This window comes from Saimiri boliviensis, chromosome 14 (assembly GCF_048565385.1).
Source record: "Saimiri boliviensis isolate mSaiBol1 chromosome 14, mSaiBol1.pri, whole genome shotgun sequence".
In the NCBI taxonomy this organism is placed as follows: domain Eukaryota; kingdom Metazoa; phylum Chordata; class Mammalia; order Primates; family Cebidae; genus Saimiri; species Saimiri boliviensis.
Genome location: NC_133462.1, coordinates 1,448,749 through 1,467,560, shown reverse-complemented (window position 1 = coordinate 1,467,560; position 18,812 = coordinate 1,448,749). Strand labels below are relative to the sequence as shown.

The window sequence follows — 18,812 nt, the reverse complement described above, 5'->3', positions numbered from 1 at the left end:
GCCGTGAATGGAGGACCAGCTCATTACGGTCAGCCATGTGCCCTCTGATGGGCTTCCTCTGGGAACCTGCTGTGCCTCACAGAATCTGAAACGACAGGGAGATATTTCTGAGACTTGTTCTAGATTACCTTCTGGGGAAATCTGGATACTTGCCGTGTTAAGAGTCAGCAAAGCCCCCCCACGTACTTAAGAGGCCCAGAACTGCATTTCTCAAGGCTCCTCCAGGAGCTCCCAGCTTTTTTCCGTAAGATCTGCGTGCCCTGCACTATGAGGCAGGGCAGGCAGCAGCGTAGGAACTACATTACCCAGAAGACACTGTGGGCGACACAGCGAGTGTAGCCAATGAAGATCTAGCAGAGAGACCACTAGTGAGGTCTCAATCGTGTGGGCGGGACTTCCGGCGGCACCGTCCGGCTTCTGTGAGCTTGGCATCGTTGAGATCTGTTCGTTAGTTTATGGTGTGCCAGAGGTCTGGGTCGGGACCGAGGTGGCAGAGCGGAAGAACGCGAGAAGCAGTGTTCTTTCTACACGGTGGCCAGAGTGAGGATCGGCTGAGTAGGCTGCAGGCGCTGCTGCCTCCGTCAGCGTCCAGGTGACCGCCGTTCCTACCTGGCTCTTCCCTGGCTGGACTGGAGGAGGCTGCGCCGGTGAACCTGACCGAGGTGCGTGCGCGTCCCAGGCCGCCCGCCCAGCCTCCCCTCCCCCAGTGCTTTAGTCCCAAGGAGGGGCCCTGCTGGTTAGGCCCTTGTGTCTCAAAGAGAGGGGCTGGGACTGCGGTGCGATGAGGCGGGGAGCTCGTCAGAGACCGACAGGTCTGCGGTTTGGGGGCGCTGCAGAACCGGCGGCCCTGGGGAGCCCCATCGTCTTTGTTTCCAGGGAGCAGAGGATGAGGCGCAGTCTCCCCTGGAAGGGCAGTGGAGCCACAGAAACCCATAGAGGGGCAGTGCGGGGAGGACGAATGGGAGGGTCACGGCCAGAATTAGAAGTTAACGTTGGGGGAAACAGGATGTTGAACGGGGGCAGGGGGACCGCCGGGGAGATCCCTTGAGTTATTTTAGGGCTGGCTCAGAGGGGTTGCCGTAGAGAGGAGATAGGATGAGATTCTGGTTGGATCTCAGAGATAGAGTCAATAGGATTTCCTGCTGCATCAAACATAGCTGTGAGGGAAAGTCGGCAGTGAAGGGTATATTCCGTGGGTTTTGTTTTGGCCTGGAAAGCTGAAAGAATGGAATTAGAGAGATCAGCTTAAGGAGCAGGCTTCAGACAGAAGATGCTGGTTTGGATTTTGGGCGACATCACAGGGGTAGGTGGACCTAAGTTCCAAAGGTCAGGGAAAGCCTGGGGCTTGAAATGAGTTAGTTGTGCACTTGAGGAGAATTGGCCTGTGGATCAGATTGAGAAGGAAGAATCATAACGTCGTTTTTTCATATGGGCTGAGGGAGGGGAGGGCTCAGATTTGAAGGAAAGACCATGGTAGGGAGGGTATCTGTGATACTCCCTGCAGAAGGAAACAGATATGGGCTAAGAGTTTGGTCTGTTTCTGTTGAAAAACAATCTTGGTTGGATAACGAGTTGCCCTGAAATGTACAGACTGAGGCATGAGGTATTGTGGTCACTCCACTCTCTAACTCAGCCCGCCTGGAGGGCCACTCTTTGGGGAACAAGATAAGGCCATGGAGCAACTGGGTCCAAAACTGGGCAGGGCTGTCTCACGTCCTCCACGACAGTTAAGGGCCTCCAGCAAGCTCCCTTTATAGCATTAAATGGCAGGCGGACCTGTTTGCCCAACGGAAGAGTAATTGATTGCCTGCTCATCTCCATCCTACAACTCATTAACCTAGGGATGTAAAAACACGTAATTGATTTAAACGCTAATAAACTATATCAATCTTAAATAACCAAGCAGGTCAGAATCTAGTTTTTTTGTTTGTTTGTTTTTTGAGACGGAGTTTTGCTCTTGTTACCCAGGCTGGAGTGCAATGGCGCGATCTTGGCTCACCACAACCTCCACCTCCTGGGTTCAAGCGATTCTTCTGCCTCAGCCACCCAAGTAGCTGGGATTACAGGCATGTGCCACCATGCCCGGCTAATTTTTTGTATTTTTAGTAGAGACGGAGTTTCACCATGTTGGCCAGGATGGTCTCGATCTCTTGACCTTGTGATCCACCCACCTTGGCCTCCCAAAGTGCTGGGATTACAGGCGTGAGCCACTGGCATCCGGCCTCAGAATTTAGTTTAAAGACAGTTTATTCAAGTTCAAATGTTGATGATAGCCATCTGGCAGCATAGATTCAAATTGTCCTGAATATACACTTTAATTAGCAGCAGTTATAAGTTTTTTGGTGGTTTTTTTTTTTTAGAAAAGCAGTTTCTGAGTTGTTTACCAATAACATATTAAAATAACATACATTTTTATTGGCTATACATTGTTCTCTGCATTATAGATTACAGAACCATGAAGATAATAGGTGAGAGAGCTAGTCAGGAACAAAATGTCTTTAAACAGTTGTCCTCAGGCATAGGTTTAAGGGTGTGACTGACATCTCATATTCTTGTCTCTGAGCCTCATACATTTTGTATAGGTCAGACAGCTCTGGGCTTTTTTTTTTTTTTTTTTTTAAATTCTCAGCCAATATACTAAATGTGTACGTATAGGTCATTGGAAATAAATGTAATCAATAATTTAAATATATTAAAATATTAATTGTTAGAAGGTTAATTTACCTATAACTCTGCTTATAGTACAAAGCTTTATATATATCATATTTCCTTAAAACATTAAGGAGTGGGGAAAAATACTCAAATTTTCAAAACCCTTCTATCTCATTTGTGCTGAAAACATGTACAAAACCATTAATTCTATAAAAATTGCTTATACATAGTGTGCATTACTTATGCTTCTTGTCAATATGAGCCCTATGAAACGGAAACCCTTTTAATCTCCATTTTACACATAAGGACCCTGAGGCTTAGGGAAGGTTAGTCCTTGTCCAAAGACACAGAGCTGCTAAGAGGGAGCACTGAACTCAGGACTTGCTGTAGCTTCGGAACACTTTGCTCCAGTACAGGGCAAAGGTGGTTGTACAGCCTAGCCTGTAGGGTGCTACAATACTGTGCTGATGCTCATGGCTTGCCTCTTCTTACAGGGTCCATGGCAGTGGCAGCAATGCATAAGGACCCTGCACAGGTAAGTCAAGGGTTTCTCAGGCTCTCTCCCCCAGCCCCTCACCACTTATCACTCTGATATTTTAGGCTTGCTCATCTAGGGAAAGGTGGTGTCCTGAAACTTCATGTTTTTCCCTTCCTTGGGTCTGAAGACTGTAGTTCCACCACAACCAGGGGTCAGAACTCAGTCCCTGGTTATGCAGAGTGGTCCTAGTTCCAACAACTGATGGTATAAGATGGGGCAGGGCATCCAGCCACGGGATATAGGATATTCAAATGCCTACTGGGAAGACTTAGCTGGGGTATTTAGTGAACTGAAAATTCATGTTCTATGTGGTTGTGATAGAGAGTATGGCAACAGGGTAGGAGGTTGGGGCATGCAGGGATCAGGGATGGCATGGCAGTCTAAGGTTCTGGCCTTTCATCTGAGGGTGGTAGTAGCTAGGGAAGTTTTGAAGGGAAAAGAAGAGTTGACCTGACCCAGATTTTAGTGGCTCCCTCTGCCTGCAGAATGGAAGACCATGTGAGGGTGAGGGTGGAGCCAGGGATACCTGGTTGATAGGCCTGCCACAGTCCAGGTGGAGATTGTGTGTGACTGAAGGAGAGTGGCAGTGGTGGAAGTGGGAGCAGTGGGTGGCTTCTGTATGTGTTTGATCTAGAGCTGCCTGTATTTTATAATGGAGAGAGCAAGGAAGCTTGGGAGCTGACATGGGAAGAAGGAGTCAGGAATGGCCCCATAGTTTTGGCCTTGTTTGGAAGGATGGATGTTCCAGCAACTGAGATGTAAGTTCTGTAGTAGGGGAAGTGTTTATATAGTGGAGCATATGGGGAACCAAGTTTTGGCCAAGTCAAAAATGTGCCAGTTCAGGCAGAGTGGATCACACCTTTAATCCCAGCACTTTGGGAGGCAGAGGTGGAAAGATAGCTGGAGGCGAGCCTGGGCAACATAGAGAGACCCTGTCTCTACAAATAATAATAAATAGCTGGGTGTGGTGGCATCTGCCTGTGGTCTCAGCCAATCTGCCTGCTGAGGCAGGAGGGTCGCCTGAGCCTGGGAGGTAAAGGCTGCAATGAGCCATGATTGTGCCCCTGCACTCCAGCCTGGGAAACAAAGTAAGACCCTGTCTCCAAAAAACCAAGCTGAAACAAAAAATCCATTACGAATGTTTCAGAGACTCTGAGTGGAGGTGCCAGCCTGGCAGTTGTGCACCCAGGACTGGAGTTCAGTGTAGGTGTTCAGGATGGAGACATCCACTACATGACAGATGAACTGTTGTGAAACTGTCAGACTTAGGAATCAATGGTGTTAGTGGGAAGGAAGGAGAAGGAACACACTGAGGGCTGCGTCTCTCCGTTGGGCACCTGGGTGGTGTTGGTGGGTGTCACAAAGAGAGATGAGAGAGTGGATCGACTGAGGGTGTGTTATGCTGGGGGCGGCCTGTGGAGTATAAGAAGGGCTTTTTAGCCGGGCGCGGTGGCTCACGCCTGTAATCCCAGCACTTTGGGAGGCCAAGGCGGGTGGATCACAAGGTCAAGAGATCGAGACCATCCTGGTCAACATGGTGAAACCCCGTCTCTACTGAAAATACAAAAAACTAGCTGGGCATGGTGGCGCGTGCCTGTAATCCCAGCTACTCAGGACGCTGAGGCAGGAGAATTGCCTGAACCCGGGAGGCGGAGGTTGCGGTGAGCCGAGATCGCGCCATTGCACTCCAGCCTGGGTAACAAGAGTGAAACTCGGTCTCAAAAAAAAAAAAAGAAGGACTTTTGAGAGGAGAGTGGCCATGAGAAGGATGGTGAGACCTCTCCACAAACTTGCCAGGGTTTTGTAGCGAGTCTTGGTTGGACCTGGGTAGTTTTCGTGTTAACTGTGAGAATACTTTAGGGGAAGATGGGATCATCAAGGGGCACTGCTAGGCCCGAGGTGGTGATAGCATTGAGGAGGTCAGTGTGTCTGGACTTTGGATTAGGATTAGGGGAATAGAGAAGGTTATGGCTGCTTATGGGACAGCATGTACAGTGCAAAAGGGAGAGACAGCCAAGATCTGGAACTCAGAGGAGGTCTACAAGAACTGTGAGGTTGTTTGTCACTTGCGTTTGGGGGACTGAGGTTAAAGCAGGAGACAGGACTGGGAGGGGAGAGCTTCAGAACAGGGCTTGGTGCTGCTCCACGCACTAGGGAACATTACATTCTGGGCAGCCGAGGGGCAAATATGGTTCTGGTTGCATTTGTCATGCATTACAGGACTCCATGTACAGAGTGTCATGTTGGTAGACCATGGAAATGCTCCTGGTTGGGCCACGGTTGCTGTTAGTATTGCAAGAGTGGAGGAGTTAGATACATGAGAGAGGTACTGTCCAAAGTGAGACCTGAAGATGAGGGGAGCGTGAATGGATGGTCCTAGCCCTGGCAATGAGCACATGAGGGAGAAGACTGAGTCTTAGTTTGGGTGTCTAGGAGGCAAGATCTGGAGAACCCAGGGAAACAGGGTGATAAAAGAAGGTAGGTCTGGCCGGCCATGGTGGCTCACACCTGTAATCCCAGCGCTTTGGGATCATGAGGTCAGGAGTTTGAGACCAGCTGACCAACATGGTGTATTTTTGATTTCTACTAAAAATACAAAAATTAGCTGGTCATGGTGGTGGGCACCTGTAATCCCAGCTACTCAGGAGGCTGAGGCAGGAGAATTGCTTGAACCCAGGAGGCAGAGGTTGTAGTGAGCTGAGATCGCGCTACTGCACTCCAGCCTCAACAACAGAGTGAGACTCCATCTCAAGAAAAAAAAAAAAGGCCCCCTGTGCTAGGCTTTGATGATGATGCTTGTGCTTCCTTCCCATCTTGTCTTTGTGCTGTGCCAGACTCAGTGATCAGTAGCAGTGGGGGCAAGAGCAGGTGTCAATGCTACCAGGATGTGCTGTCTCTTCCTCCTCAGGAAGTGGGTAGAGGCTAAGCAGGGGATGGATGTGTGTGGATGTTGGGGAAGCACTGAAGATTCTGAAGAGGGAAGTGTGTCAATGGTTGGCACACTGGATTTTAATTTTTGGAAAAGAGTGAGTGATGACAGAGAGGCTAATGGCATTGAAATAATTTTTGTTACTTTCATTTCCTTAGTGCTGGGGTGGTGCCAAGCTGCATCAGGCCACAGGAAATACTAGATTTGGTCAGGAGGGAGATTGAAGGGAAAGCGTACGTCAGAGACCATATTGGGGTTTTGGTAGGAAAGGCATGCAGGGCGGGATGAGGAGCTTAAAACTCCATGGTTTGCATAAGTCTGGCAGCCTTAGGGCTTAGAGATTATTTCTTACCGTGTGGTGACAGGACTTGTGTTGATTAGGACAGGAGAAAAGATCATGTATGAGCATTATTAGATAGACAATTCAGCATATGGGATCTGGATTGCGAGGTAAAAACATTGACTGTTAGTTTGGCCCTCTAATTCTTAGATTTCAAGTAGATAAATACAGATCTAAGGAAACACAAAATAAGGAGTTGCTCATGGACTGAAGTGTCATAATTTTGGCAGGATTGTATGGTCTTTGAGGATGTGGCCATATATTTCTCCCAGGAAGAATGGGGGATCCTTAATGATGCTCAGAAACACCTGCACAGCAATGTGATGCTGGAGAACTTTGCGCTTTTGTCATCAGTCGGTAAGGGCTTCATACCTACTCTGGTGTCTTGTGCTGGGTGCTGTTTTTTTACTCTTTTCCATGATAACTCTGTCTTTCTCACACCAGACTGTGGGTGCTATGTCCTCTCCTGGTTTCCTGGCAAATGTGGTGGGGCAGCCAGTGCTAGGCTGCGTATACTGTACCACCTCTTTTTAGGCAGCCCCGGCTTCTGTTGCTCTGCAACTTAAGATGAGGAGGCTCAGAAGTCAGAAATCTTCAACTTTCTTTAAGATATCCTCATGGCTGTGCCTGTCCCTGGTTTGATTACACTGTCCAAATGCGTGAAACCTCTGCCCACGGGTTTCCCTGTTTCCCTTGTTGGCATACTGGGAAACACTGTCTGTACTAGGAATTTCAGGCACCTACCTGGTCACCACTTGTGAGGATTGTGAAGTTGTGTCTACAGGACTCTCGTGGGCATTCTGGTAATTTTAGAATGCAGCATGCCCTGGGTTTATTGCTCTATGTACATGTTGTCCCCTCCCTTTCCTTGCCTCTCGCCTAACTTGACTTGTACCACAGCTAGATAGTTGCTCACCTTGAGCAAGGGGGAGGTCCCTGGGTGCCTGACAGAGTGGATAGTCCTCTATTAATGGCAAGAGACACTCAGAAGGACTTGGCCCTGGTGGGTGAAAGCTGGGAAACGATGTGGTATTAGGGCTGGGTTCAAATCACATTGAGAACTTATCTTGTGAGCACTATTGTTTGCCGCAGGGCCACTGGCCACCCCTCACTCTTCATTTCCGTCCCTGTTGTTACTTTTACTCTGACTTCCAACCCCTGGCTCCCACTTCTGACCCCTTCTCTCCAGCCTTCCCCTCTCTACCACTCTCTTCCATTCTCCCTTTGCAGTGTGGTCTAAGGTATGACCTGTATTTTAGGTGTTAGGAGGTTTGTATGTGTCTTTCAGTAGTTCTTGTACACTTGTTCTCATGCAATTAGATCTCTCTGGATCTGTACACAACAGTCATGGCCTGTTGAAAGCCCTTTGTAGAGGAGTAAGTTGGAGATGCCACCTGCCCTCCCTGCATGGTACTTCTCCCGTGTGTCCTTACCACCAGGGTTCCCCCATTACACACACTTGACAGGCCCACATCTGAACAGTGGGCCTTCCTCCCACTGGCCTTATTTCCTTGCCTGTGACCAATGCTGTGCCCTCATTTGTGGGTGTGCCTCTCAGACATCTGTTATGGGGCTGCCTCCTCCCCCCAGAGTTAACACACACTTCACCAGTATTTCTGTTCCTACAGGTTGTTGGCATGGAGCCAAGGATAAGGAGGCACCTTCCAAGCAATGTGTTTCTGTAAGAGTGTTACAGGTCACAACTCCAAAGCCAGCTTTGTACACCCTGGAGGCCCAGCCCTGCAAGACATGTAGCACACTTCTGAAGGACATTCTGCACCTGGCTGAGCACAGTGGAACACACCCTGAGCAAGGGCTGTACACGTGTGCAGCAGAGCATCACCTGTACCAAAAGGAGCAGATTAGAGAGAAGCTCACCAGAAGTGATGAGTGGAGGGCTTCATTTTTGAACAACAGTGTTCACATGGCAGAGAGGAACTTCACCTGCACACGGAGCGGCAAGGATTTTACTGCCAGTTCAGACCCTCTCCAGCAACAGATCTTAAGCAGTGGGTGGAAGCTGTACAGGGATACCCAGGATGGGGAAGCCTTTCAAGATGAACAGAATGATCACAACTCCAGCCAAGGTGGGAAAGACTTTTGCCACCAACATAAGCTGTTTGAGCACCAAAAAACCCATACTGGGGAGAGGCCTTATGAGTTCAGTGAATGTGGGGAACTGTTTAGGTACAATTCCAACCTTATTAAGTATCAGCAAAATCATGCTGGAGAAAGGCCTTATGAATGCACTGAATGTGGAAAGACCTTTATTAGAAAATCCAACCTAGTTCAGCACCAGAAAATGCCTAATGAAGACTTTCTTTCAAAAAGGCCTGACTCTGTTGAAAATCAGGAGATTTGCAGTAAACCAGTACCTTATGAATGCACCCAATGTGGGAAAGCTTTCCTTACACGGGCTCATCTGGTTGGTCACCAGAAAATCTGTACTGGAGAACAGCCCTATGAATGCCACAAGTGTGGGAAATTTTTTATGTATAACTCTACACTCATTAGACATCAGAATGTTCACAATGGGGAAAGGCATTATGAGTGTAGTGAATGTGGGAAATTGTTTGTGGACAGCTTCACACTCAGTAGTCATCAGAGACTTCATACTGGGGAAGGGCCTCTTGAATGCAGCATGTGTGGAAAATTCTTTAATCATCACTCCACACTCAATATGCATCAAAGAGTTCATACTGGCAAAAGGCCTTATAAGTGTAGCGAATATGGGAAAGGCTTTAGCCTCAAACCTATTGTTAAGCACCTGAAAATTCACGCTGGAGAAAGGCCTTATGAGTGCACTGAATGTGGGAAAGCCTTTGTTAGAAAGTTCCACCTAGTTCGGCACCAGAAAATCCACACTGAAGCATTTTCAAAAAGATATGACATTCAACACACAAGGATCAACATCAGGCCAAGGCCTTATGCATGTAGTGAATGTGGGAGGGCCTTCCTTACACAGGCTTATCTAGATGGTCACCAGAAAATCCATACTGGAGAAAGGCCTTATGAATGCAATGAATGTGGGAAATTCTTTATGGACAACTATAAACTTATTATTCATCAGAGAATTCACACTGGAGAAAAGCCTTATAAATGTAGCAAATGTGGGAAATTCTTTAGATATCGCTGTACACTGAGCAGACATCAGAAAATTCACACTGGAGAAAGACCTTATAAGTGCAGTGAATGCGGGAAATTCTTTATGTACAGCTACAAACTTGTTATTCATCAGAGAATTCACACTGGAGAAAAGCCTTATAAATGCAGCAAATGTGGGAAATTCTTTAGATATAACTGTACACTGAGTAGACATCAGAAAATTCACACTGGAGAAAGACCTTACGAGTGCAGTGAATGTGGGAAATTCTTAAGGGATAGCTACAAACTCATTATTCATCAGAGAGTTCACACTGGAGAAAAGCCTTATAAATGCAGCAACTGTGGGAAGTTCCTTGGATACCGTTCTACATTAATTAAACATTATAAAATTTGCACTGGGGAGAAGCCTCATGAGTGCAGTAAATGTGGGGAATTGTTTAGGACCAAATCAAGCCTTATTACACATCAGCAGTCTCACCCTGGAGAAAGTCCTGTTAAGTTAAGGGATTGTGGGAAAGACTTCAGCAACAAATGTAATACTGGTCAGCACCAAAAAAATCACAATGGAGAAAAGTTTTATGAGTGTGGTGAATGCAACAAAGTATTTAAATACAACTCCAGCCTCATTAAACATCAGAGAATTCACAATGGAGAAAGGCCTTAGTGCAGTGAATGCAGTCTTTAACCAAAACTGTCACTTCATTAAGCACCAAAAAGTTCGTATCAGATAAAGAACTTATTAATATACGTAAATTTAATGTTGAGAGTTTGGACAAATCTGCAAGGATTTCCTGCTGGGAATTACGTTAAGAACATTTGTAATTGTGGCAAAATACAGGTAACTTAAAATCTACTATCTCAACCCATATTTAAATGTACTGTTCAGTAGTGTTAAGTCATTCACATTGTTGTCAATTATATTCAGAAGTTTTCTCAACTTAAACTGAAACATTAAACCCTTTAACCAGGGGTCCACAACCACCAGACTGCAGAGTGGTACCAGCTCCAGAATGGCCCGGTTGCAGACTGTTAGGAACCAGGCCAGTATTACCACCTGAGCTCTACCTCCTGTCAGATCAGTAGCAGCATTCGATTTTCATAGGAGTACAAACCCTATTGTGAACTGTGCATGTGAGGGGTTTAGGTTGTGTGCTCCTTATGAGAATCGAATGGCTGATGATCTGAGTTGGAACAGTTTTATCCTGAAACTATCCTCCCCCTCCTCTGTCCCTGGTTTGTGGAAAAATTGGCTTCCATGAAACCAGTTTCTGGTGCCACAAAGGTTGGGGACCGCTGCTTTAAACCACTCCTTATTCCCTACTCCACCCACCCCCTGACAACCGCTACTGTATGAATTTTACTACTGTAAATACTTCGTGTGAAAAAACTTAAGTTTTAGACTTCTGTGACTTATTTTGTGGCTTACTTCCCTTAATGTCTTCAGGGTTTATCCATGTTGTAGCATAACTTATAATTTTCATCTTTTTTAAAGGCCGAATGAAATCCCAATGTAGTCATGCATTGCTTAACAAGAGGAGTATTTTCTGAGTAATTCATCTTAAGGGATTTTGTCATTGTGTGAACAAAGAGTGTACTTACACAAACCTGGAGGGTATAGCCTATTACGCACCTAGGCTGTGTGATATGGCCCATTGCTCCTAGGCTGCAAACCTTAAAAGCATGTTACTGTATTGAATATTGTTCCCTGATTGAAACACATCAGGGAGTGAGTTGTGAGTGAATGTAAAGCTCTCGGACATTACTGTACCTCGTTGTAGACTTTATAAACATTGTACACTGGGGCTGCTCTAAATTAATTTTTTCTTTAGTAATAAATTAACCTGGCTGGGCGTGGTGGCTCACACCTGTAATCCAAGCACGTTGGAAGCCAGGGCGGGTGGATTACCTGAGGTTGGGAGTTCAAGACCAGCCAGACCAACATGGTGAAACCCCGCCTATTAAAAAAAATAATAATAATAAATTTTTTTTTTTTTGAGACAGAGTTTCACTCTTGTTACCCAGGCTGGAGTGCAATGGCGCAATCTCGGCTCACTGCAACCTCCGCCTCCTGGGTTCAGGCAATTCTCCTGCCTCAGCCTCCTGAATAGCTGGGATTACAGGCACGCGCCACCATGCCCAGCTAATTTTTTTGTATTTTTAGTAGAGACGGGGTTTCACCATGTTGACCGGGATGGTCTCGATCTCTTGACCTCGTGATCTACCCGCCTCGGCCTCCCAAAGTGCTGGGATTACAGGCTTGAGCCACTGCGCCCGGCCAATAATAAAAATTTAAAAAAAAACAATAAATCATAGTCTACTGTAACTTTTTTACTTCATAAACTTTGCAGTTTTATTTACTTTCTTTTTTCTTTTTTACTTCTGAGAAATTAACCCATACTGTAAACTTTGCAATTTTAAACTTTTTCACTCTCATAATAACACTTATCCTAAAACACAAACACATACAGCCTGTATAGAAATACTCCTTTATATTCTTCTATAAGCTTTTTCTATTTAATTTTTTTAACTTCTTAATTTTTTTTTAAACTAAGACACACATTAGTCGAGGCCTACACCAGGTCAGGATCATTAATAACACTGTCTTTCACCTCCGCATCTTGTCCCACTAGAAGGTTTTCAGGGTCAATAACATGGCTTTGTTATCTCCTATAATAACAATGTATTCTGGAATATTTTCTGAAGCCTGCCTCAGGCTATTTTTTTTTTTAGCCAGAGTCTTGCTTTGTTGCCCAGGCTGGAGTGCAGTGGCACAATCTTGGCTCACCGCAACCTCCGCCTCCTGGGTTCAAGCAATTCTCCTGCCTCAACCTCCCAAATAGTTGGGATTATAGGCACCCGCCACCACGTCCAGCTGATTTTTGTATTTTTAGTGGATTCAGGGTTTCTCCATGTTGGTCAGGCTGGTCTTGAACTCCTGACCTCCATGATCTGCCTGCCCTGGCCTCGCAAAGTGCTGGGATTACAGGCATGAGTCACAGCTCCTGGCCATCTCAGGCTAGTCTTGCTATTTTTTTTAGAGACCAGGTCTAGCACCCAGCCTGGAGTTCAGTGGCATAGTCACAGCTTACTGCAGCCTTAACTTCTTTACCTCAAGCTATCCTGCCTCAGCCTCCTGAATAGCTGGAACTACAAGAGTGCCACCATACTCAACTATTTTTTTTTTTTTTAGTAGAGATGGGGTCTTGCTATGTTGCCCAGGCCAGTCTTGAACACCTGGCCTCTGGCTGTCTGCCTTGGCCTCCCAAAGTGCTAGGATTACAGGCATTAGCCACCACGCCTGTCCATAGAGTTAACTTTATATATATACTTATACATATATAGAGAATGAACATTCTAGTGACAAAACGTATAGTAAATACATAAACTAGTAGCAGTGATTTATTAGCAAGTATTTTGTACTGCACATAATTTTATGTGCTATCTTTTTATATGACTGGCAGCCCAGTACGTTTGTTTGCGCCAGCGTCACCACACACACTTAAGTAATGGCATTGAGTGACAGTGGCTATGATGTCACTTTGCGATAGGAGTTTTTTAGCTCTGTTATAATACGGTATTACTGTTACACACGTGGTCCATGGTAAACAGAAATGCGTGGCACATGACTGTGGTATACGTATATGCCACTTTTTCTGTATTCTTTGATCAGTGCACATTTGAGTTACTTCCACTCATCTGCTGTTAATGCTGCTGTGATCATGAATATTCAAATACCTCCTGAGGCCACACTTTAAATTCTTTCTGGGCATATACCCAGAAGTGGAAATGGTGCTTCCTGTTAATTCTGTTTTAAATTTTGGGGGGAACTATTTTCCGTAGTAGCTGTACCATTTTACATTCCCACCAGTGCAGGGGTTCCAGTTTTTCACATTATTGCCAACACTTTGTTTTTTGTTTTTTGTTTTTTCTTTTTCTTTTTTTCTTTTTTTTTTTTAAGATGGTGACTCACTTGTTGCCAGGCTGGAGTGCAATGGCAAAAATCTCAGCTCACTGCAACCTCTGCCTCTCAGGTTCAAGTGGTTCTCCTGCCTCAGCCTCCCAATTAGCTAGGACTATAGGTACGTGCCGCCACATCCAGCTAATTTTTCGTATTTTTAGTAGAGATGGGGTTTCACTGTGTTAGCCAGGATGGTCTTGATCTCCTGACCTAATGATCCACCTAAAGTATTGGAATTACAGGCATGAGCTACCACATCCAGCTCACTTTGTTTTTTAAATCATAGCTATACTAATGGGTGTAGATGTTATTTTATTATGGTTTTTTGGTTTGCATTTCAGTATTGATGTTTAGCATCTTTTCATTTGCTTGTTGACTAATTGTATATGTTCTTTGGAGAAATGTCTGTTCAATGTCTTTGCCTATTAAAAAAACATTTTTGTAAATTGGCAGGTAAGATTGTATGCTTTCATTGTATAGAACAGGATGTGAAGCATATATACTTTGTTGAGTGGTTAACATGTATGTATTTTATATGTACATACTCTATATACATATTCTAAATATTAACTCCTTTCAGATACTTGTTTTTCACATACTGTCTCCCATTCAGTCTGTTTCCTTTTCACTCTGTCCATAATGTCTTTTATTTTGCCCTGAAATTTCAGTGGAGTCCAATGTATGTTATGTTTGTTTCTTATGCTTATGTTGTTTTATCCAAGAAATTATTGCTAAGTCCAATGTCATGAAAACTTTTTCCTGTTCTTTTTTTTTGTTTTTTTGTTTTTTTTTCTTTCTTTCATGCTATTCTCAGTAAATATAATTTCCTGTTATTTTTCTAAGAGTTTTATAGTTTTAAGTTGTCCTTTTAAGTCTGATTTATTTCAGTTCGTTTTAGTAAATGGAGGAAGGCAAGAGTTCAACTTTATTCTTTCACATCTAGATATGTAGCTTTTTGAAAATTATTTATTGAAAAGACTCCTTAATAAGTTTTTGCACTCTTGTTAACAATCTGAGCATAAATATGAGGACTTCTTTCTGGCCTCTTCATTCCACTATATGTATGCCTTTGTGCTAGTACCACAGTGTTTTGATACATCATTCTTTTAAGAGAATAATGGGCCGGGGGCGGGGGCTCATGCCTATAATCTCAGCCCTTTGGGAGGCCAAGGCAGGCAGATCATCTGAGGTCAGGAGTTCGAGACAGCCTGACCAACATGGTGAAACCCCGTCTCTACTAAAAATGCAAAATTAGCTGGGTGTGTCACGCATGTCTGTAATCCCAGCTACATCAGAGGCTGAGGCAGGAGAATCACTTGAACCGGGGAGGGAGAGGTTGCGGTGAGCTGAGATCACGCCACTGCACTCCAGCCTGGGTGACAGAGTGAAACTGTCTCAAAAATAATAACAATAGTGTTTCTGCCCATTGTTGAGGCCATTGCTAGAGGCTTGACAGTGCTGTATTTGGAACAGCTGATAAGGTACAGTCCCAACCACTGTCCTTAACACGCTCTCAAACTCGATTCAATATGTATCAGCCTCAGTCACCCCAGAAGCTAGTATCAGACATCTAGGGACAACTCCTGTGCCTTGGAACATGTAAAATTACTAAAATTGGCCAATATATAGAAAGCCCAGAAAACTTAGCTAACCCTAATCTCCTGGCCACACAGAAGCTGCCTCCTACACTCCAGTTTACTCCATTACTCTGTTCCTTCACAACTCCTGTGCAGCCCTGCATCATGTCCTCTGGTTCTGATTTGTAAATTACAGTATGCTCCACCTTTCAACTGTCTGTCATTATGTCATGTCCTGACATCTGAAAAACTTCTAAATCTTAAAACTATACACACAGAAGGGTATCATGAATGCAGCGAACGTTGGAAAGTTTTTAGCCATTAACCTTTTTCGGCACCAATAAACCATCCTGGAGAAAGACCTTAAGACTGCAGGCAGGGCCGGGCGCGGTGGCTCAAGCCTGTAATCCCAGCACTTTGGGAGGCCGAGGCGGGTGGATCACGAGGTCGAGAGTTCGAGACCATCCTGGTCGACATGGTGAAACCCCGTCTCTACTAAAAATACAAAAAATTAGCTGGGCATGGTGGCGTGTGCCTGTAATCCCAGCTGCTCAGGAGGCTGAGGCAGGAGAATTGCCTGAACCCAGGAGGCAGAGGTTGCGGTGAGCCGAGATCGCGCCATTGCACTCCAGCCTGGGTAACAAGAGCAAAACTCCGTCTCAAAAAAAAAAAAAAAGACTGCAGGCAGGTAAGGTACTTTCGGCAGCAGATGAAATAACACAGTAAAGCTGTGGATATTAGCACTCGTGAGGGGGACCTGAGCCAGAAATGGAATCTTACATCTAAACATCCACACAAGGGAGATTTGTTGTTATTGCCTGGTGTATCGGAAGCTTTTGTGAATTACCTTGGACTTTCTGATCTGCCTGGGATCCTTGCCAGTGTTAAGTCACTGAAAGTGTACACTACGAAAGACTTCCATCCACTATTAGGTAATATAGTATCACTGTGTATCACCTTAAAATACTTCGGGAGGGAAGAAACCTGTGCTCTCTACCTTTATCTGGAGTATTGAGTCATCTGATCCCTTTGGGCGGAGACTCATTCCCATTTCCCTGGCTGGTTTGGGTGTAGGCATTATCCAACTCCGGACAGAGGATACAGGCTGGCTTGAGCTGGCAGCTTGTAAAGATTTCCTTAATTCATGGGTGTTATTGATTGTCTTATAATGTTGGCAATAAATTTTTCACCTTCCAAGCTGCCCAATCCAGTCCAGTTCCACCGAACCATACTGGTTTTTGTGATGATAAAGTCGTTGTTTAAGCTACATTTACTCATTGGCATTCTATTCTGTGTGTGCTGCGGGTTGAGAACAGAATTTGGAGTCTGCCAGAATGAAAATGAAAAAGTGAGTGGTTTTGTGGGGTTTTAAATTTTGTGTGCTTCTAAAGAAATAGCCAAAAAAAAAAAAAAAAAAAAAGCTCTCAGTCCACATTAGGCCTGATATACATCGCTTCAGAAAGTTCCTGGGAAGCCGGGTGCGGTGGCTCACACCTGTAATCCCAGCTACTCAGGAGGCTGAGGCAGGAGAATTGCCTGAACCCAGGAGGCGGAGGTTGCGGTGAGCCGAGATTGTGCCATTGCACTCCAGCCTGGGTAGCAAGAGCGAAACTCCGTCTCAAAAAAAAAAAAAAAAAAAAAAAAAAAAGAAAGTTCCTGGGAAAAAGAAGGATTTCTATCCAAAATCCCTTACCCTGAATTTGAAGATTATTTGTAGTTTCACAGTCAGCTTGTAGCCAGGGCAATTGGTTTGACAACTGTCAGGATTTATGGCAGCTGTGAGAGTTGGCTGTTTGTACCTGTGGATGTCCCATATTTTTCAGTGTTGTTTAGGGATAGCTTGCTCTTGTGATGTGCTTTATGAGCCATGTGTCTTGAAGCAAAAAATAATGTAGGTTATGTTCCTGGATGTAAAACATAAAAGTGTATTAGTTTGTTGTCCATTGCTTATAAAATCATACTTGAAACTGGGTAATTTTTAAGAAAAATGTATTTCTTACAGTTATGGAGGCTCGGAGGTCCAAGATTCAGTGGCCGCATTTGCCTTCTTGCTGGTAGAGACTTTGCAAAAAGTCCCAGGGTGGTACAGGGCATCACATGGTAAGGCTGCTGAGTGTGCTCACATGTTAATGTGCTAGCACAAATCATTCTCTTGTTATAAAAGCACCATTTCTACTCCCAGGATAACCCATTAGTCCATCAACCCATAAATTGATTAACTCATTCATGAGGGTAGAGCCCTCATGATTTAATAACCTCTTAGATGCCCCAACTCTTAATACTACCACACTGTAGATTAAGCTTCAATGTGACTTTCGGAGGAAGTCAAACCATAGCAAGCAGTTTGGGAACCTCTGTCTGTACAGAAACACTGATTCTATTAATACGAAGTATGAGACACTAGCAAACTAGAGTGGAATGGATGAGCCCCTTGTAAAGAGACATCCATAAATGTTTCAGTAACTATGGTTCTGTGAGATGAGGGTATACAGAGATTCTGAGGACCTACAGACGTGTATCCTGTAGGCAAAGTCATTGTCAGAGCAAGTAATCCAAAGGTCTTATGGATTATTGTGTCTCTGGCGTTATAAAACTTATGGTGAATTTTAATTGCCATTTTAACAGTGTGGAGAAGTGGGACTTTTAAGAGGTGATTAGGTCCTGAAGGCTCTGCTCTTATAAAGAATTAATGCCTTTATCATAAGAGTGGTTTGTTTTTATATGCTTATTTACTGTCTGTATATTTGGCCAAATTTCTAAGTCTTTTCCCTTTTAAAAAAATTTGTCTATTTTTTTTTTTTTTTTTTTTAAGACGGAGTTTTGCTCTTGTTACCCAGGCTGGAGTGCAATGGCGCCATCTCGGCTAACTGCAACCTCCGCCTCCTGGGTTCAAGCAATTTTCCTGCCTCAGCCTCCTGAGTAGCTGGGATTACAGGCACACGCCACCACGCCCAGCTTATTTTTTGTATTTTTAGTAGAGACGGGGTTTCACCATGTTGACCAGCATGGTCTCAATCTCTTGACCTCGTGATCCACCCGCCTCGGCCTCCCAAAGTGCTGGGATTACAGGCCTGAGCCACCGTGCCCGGCCAAATTTGTCTATTTTAATAGAATTTTAATTTTAGAACATTTTTAGATGTACAGAGAAATTGCAAATATAATCCAGAGTCCAAGATGAGGTTCTCGGGAGAAGAAAAGATAAAGAAAAAAAGAAAAAATGTATATAAATCAGATGTCTCATTTAGAAGCATACCCAGTTGTTCCTAGTAGCAATATATTAGTATACAGCATTTTTTACACTTAGTGAAACAGTTCTGATACATTATTACACTAAAGTACATCTTTGATTGAGATTTTCTCAGTTTTTACCAAAATACGTGTTCTGTTCCAGAATTCCATCTAGGATACCACATTACATTTATTTTATTGTTTTTTATTCTTTTATGTCTTTTCGTTTTTTTTTCATGTGCCTCTAAATGTAGCTATGTCACAGTTAGTACTCAGATCTCTTTAGGCTTGTCTACCTTATGAGAATACTCATTTATTTTGACACTGATTTTTAATTTAATTTAACTTTTTTTTAGACAATCTTGCTCTATTGTCCATGCTGAAGTGCAGTGGCGCTTTTCTTTTTTTTTTTTTTTTTTTTTGAGATGGAGTCTTGTCTGTTGCCCAGGCTGGAGTGCAATAGTATGATCTTAGCTCACTGCAAC

The 18,812-nt window shown here is 44.3% G+C and overlaps 1 protein-coding gene across 4 annotated transcripts in view; it reads left to right on the top strand.

Moving 5' to 3' along the window:
• Window positions 1–394: 394 nt before the first annotated feature.
• Window positions 395–18,812, top strand: part of ZNF749 (zinc finger protein 749) — a 66,442-nt gene continuing 48,024 nt past the window's right edge. For 2 of the 4 annotated variants that reach the window (XR_743913.2, XR_012513738.1), the window contains exons 1-4: window positions 395–662; window positions 3,147–3,187; window positions 6,690–6,816; window positions 8,088–10,402. Coding sequence is in view for 1 of the 4 variants with exons in the window: in XM_010331897.3 (XP_010330199.1) it covers window positions 3,152–3,187; window positions 6,690–6,816; window positions 8,088–10,228 (2,304 nt within the window). In the remaining 3 variants the exon portion in view is untranslated. Of the gene's footprint in view, window positions 663–3,146; window positions 3,188–6,689; window positions 6,817–8,087; window positions 15,637–18,812 lie in introns of those variants that run through there. The other 2 variants (XR_012513739.1, XM_010331897.3) reach the window with 2 other exon arrangements.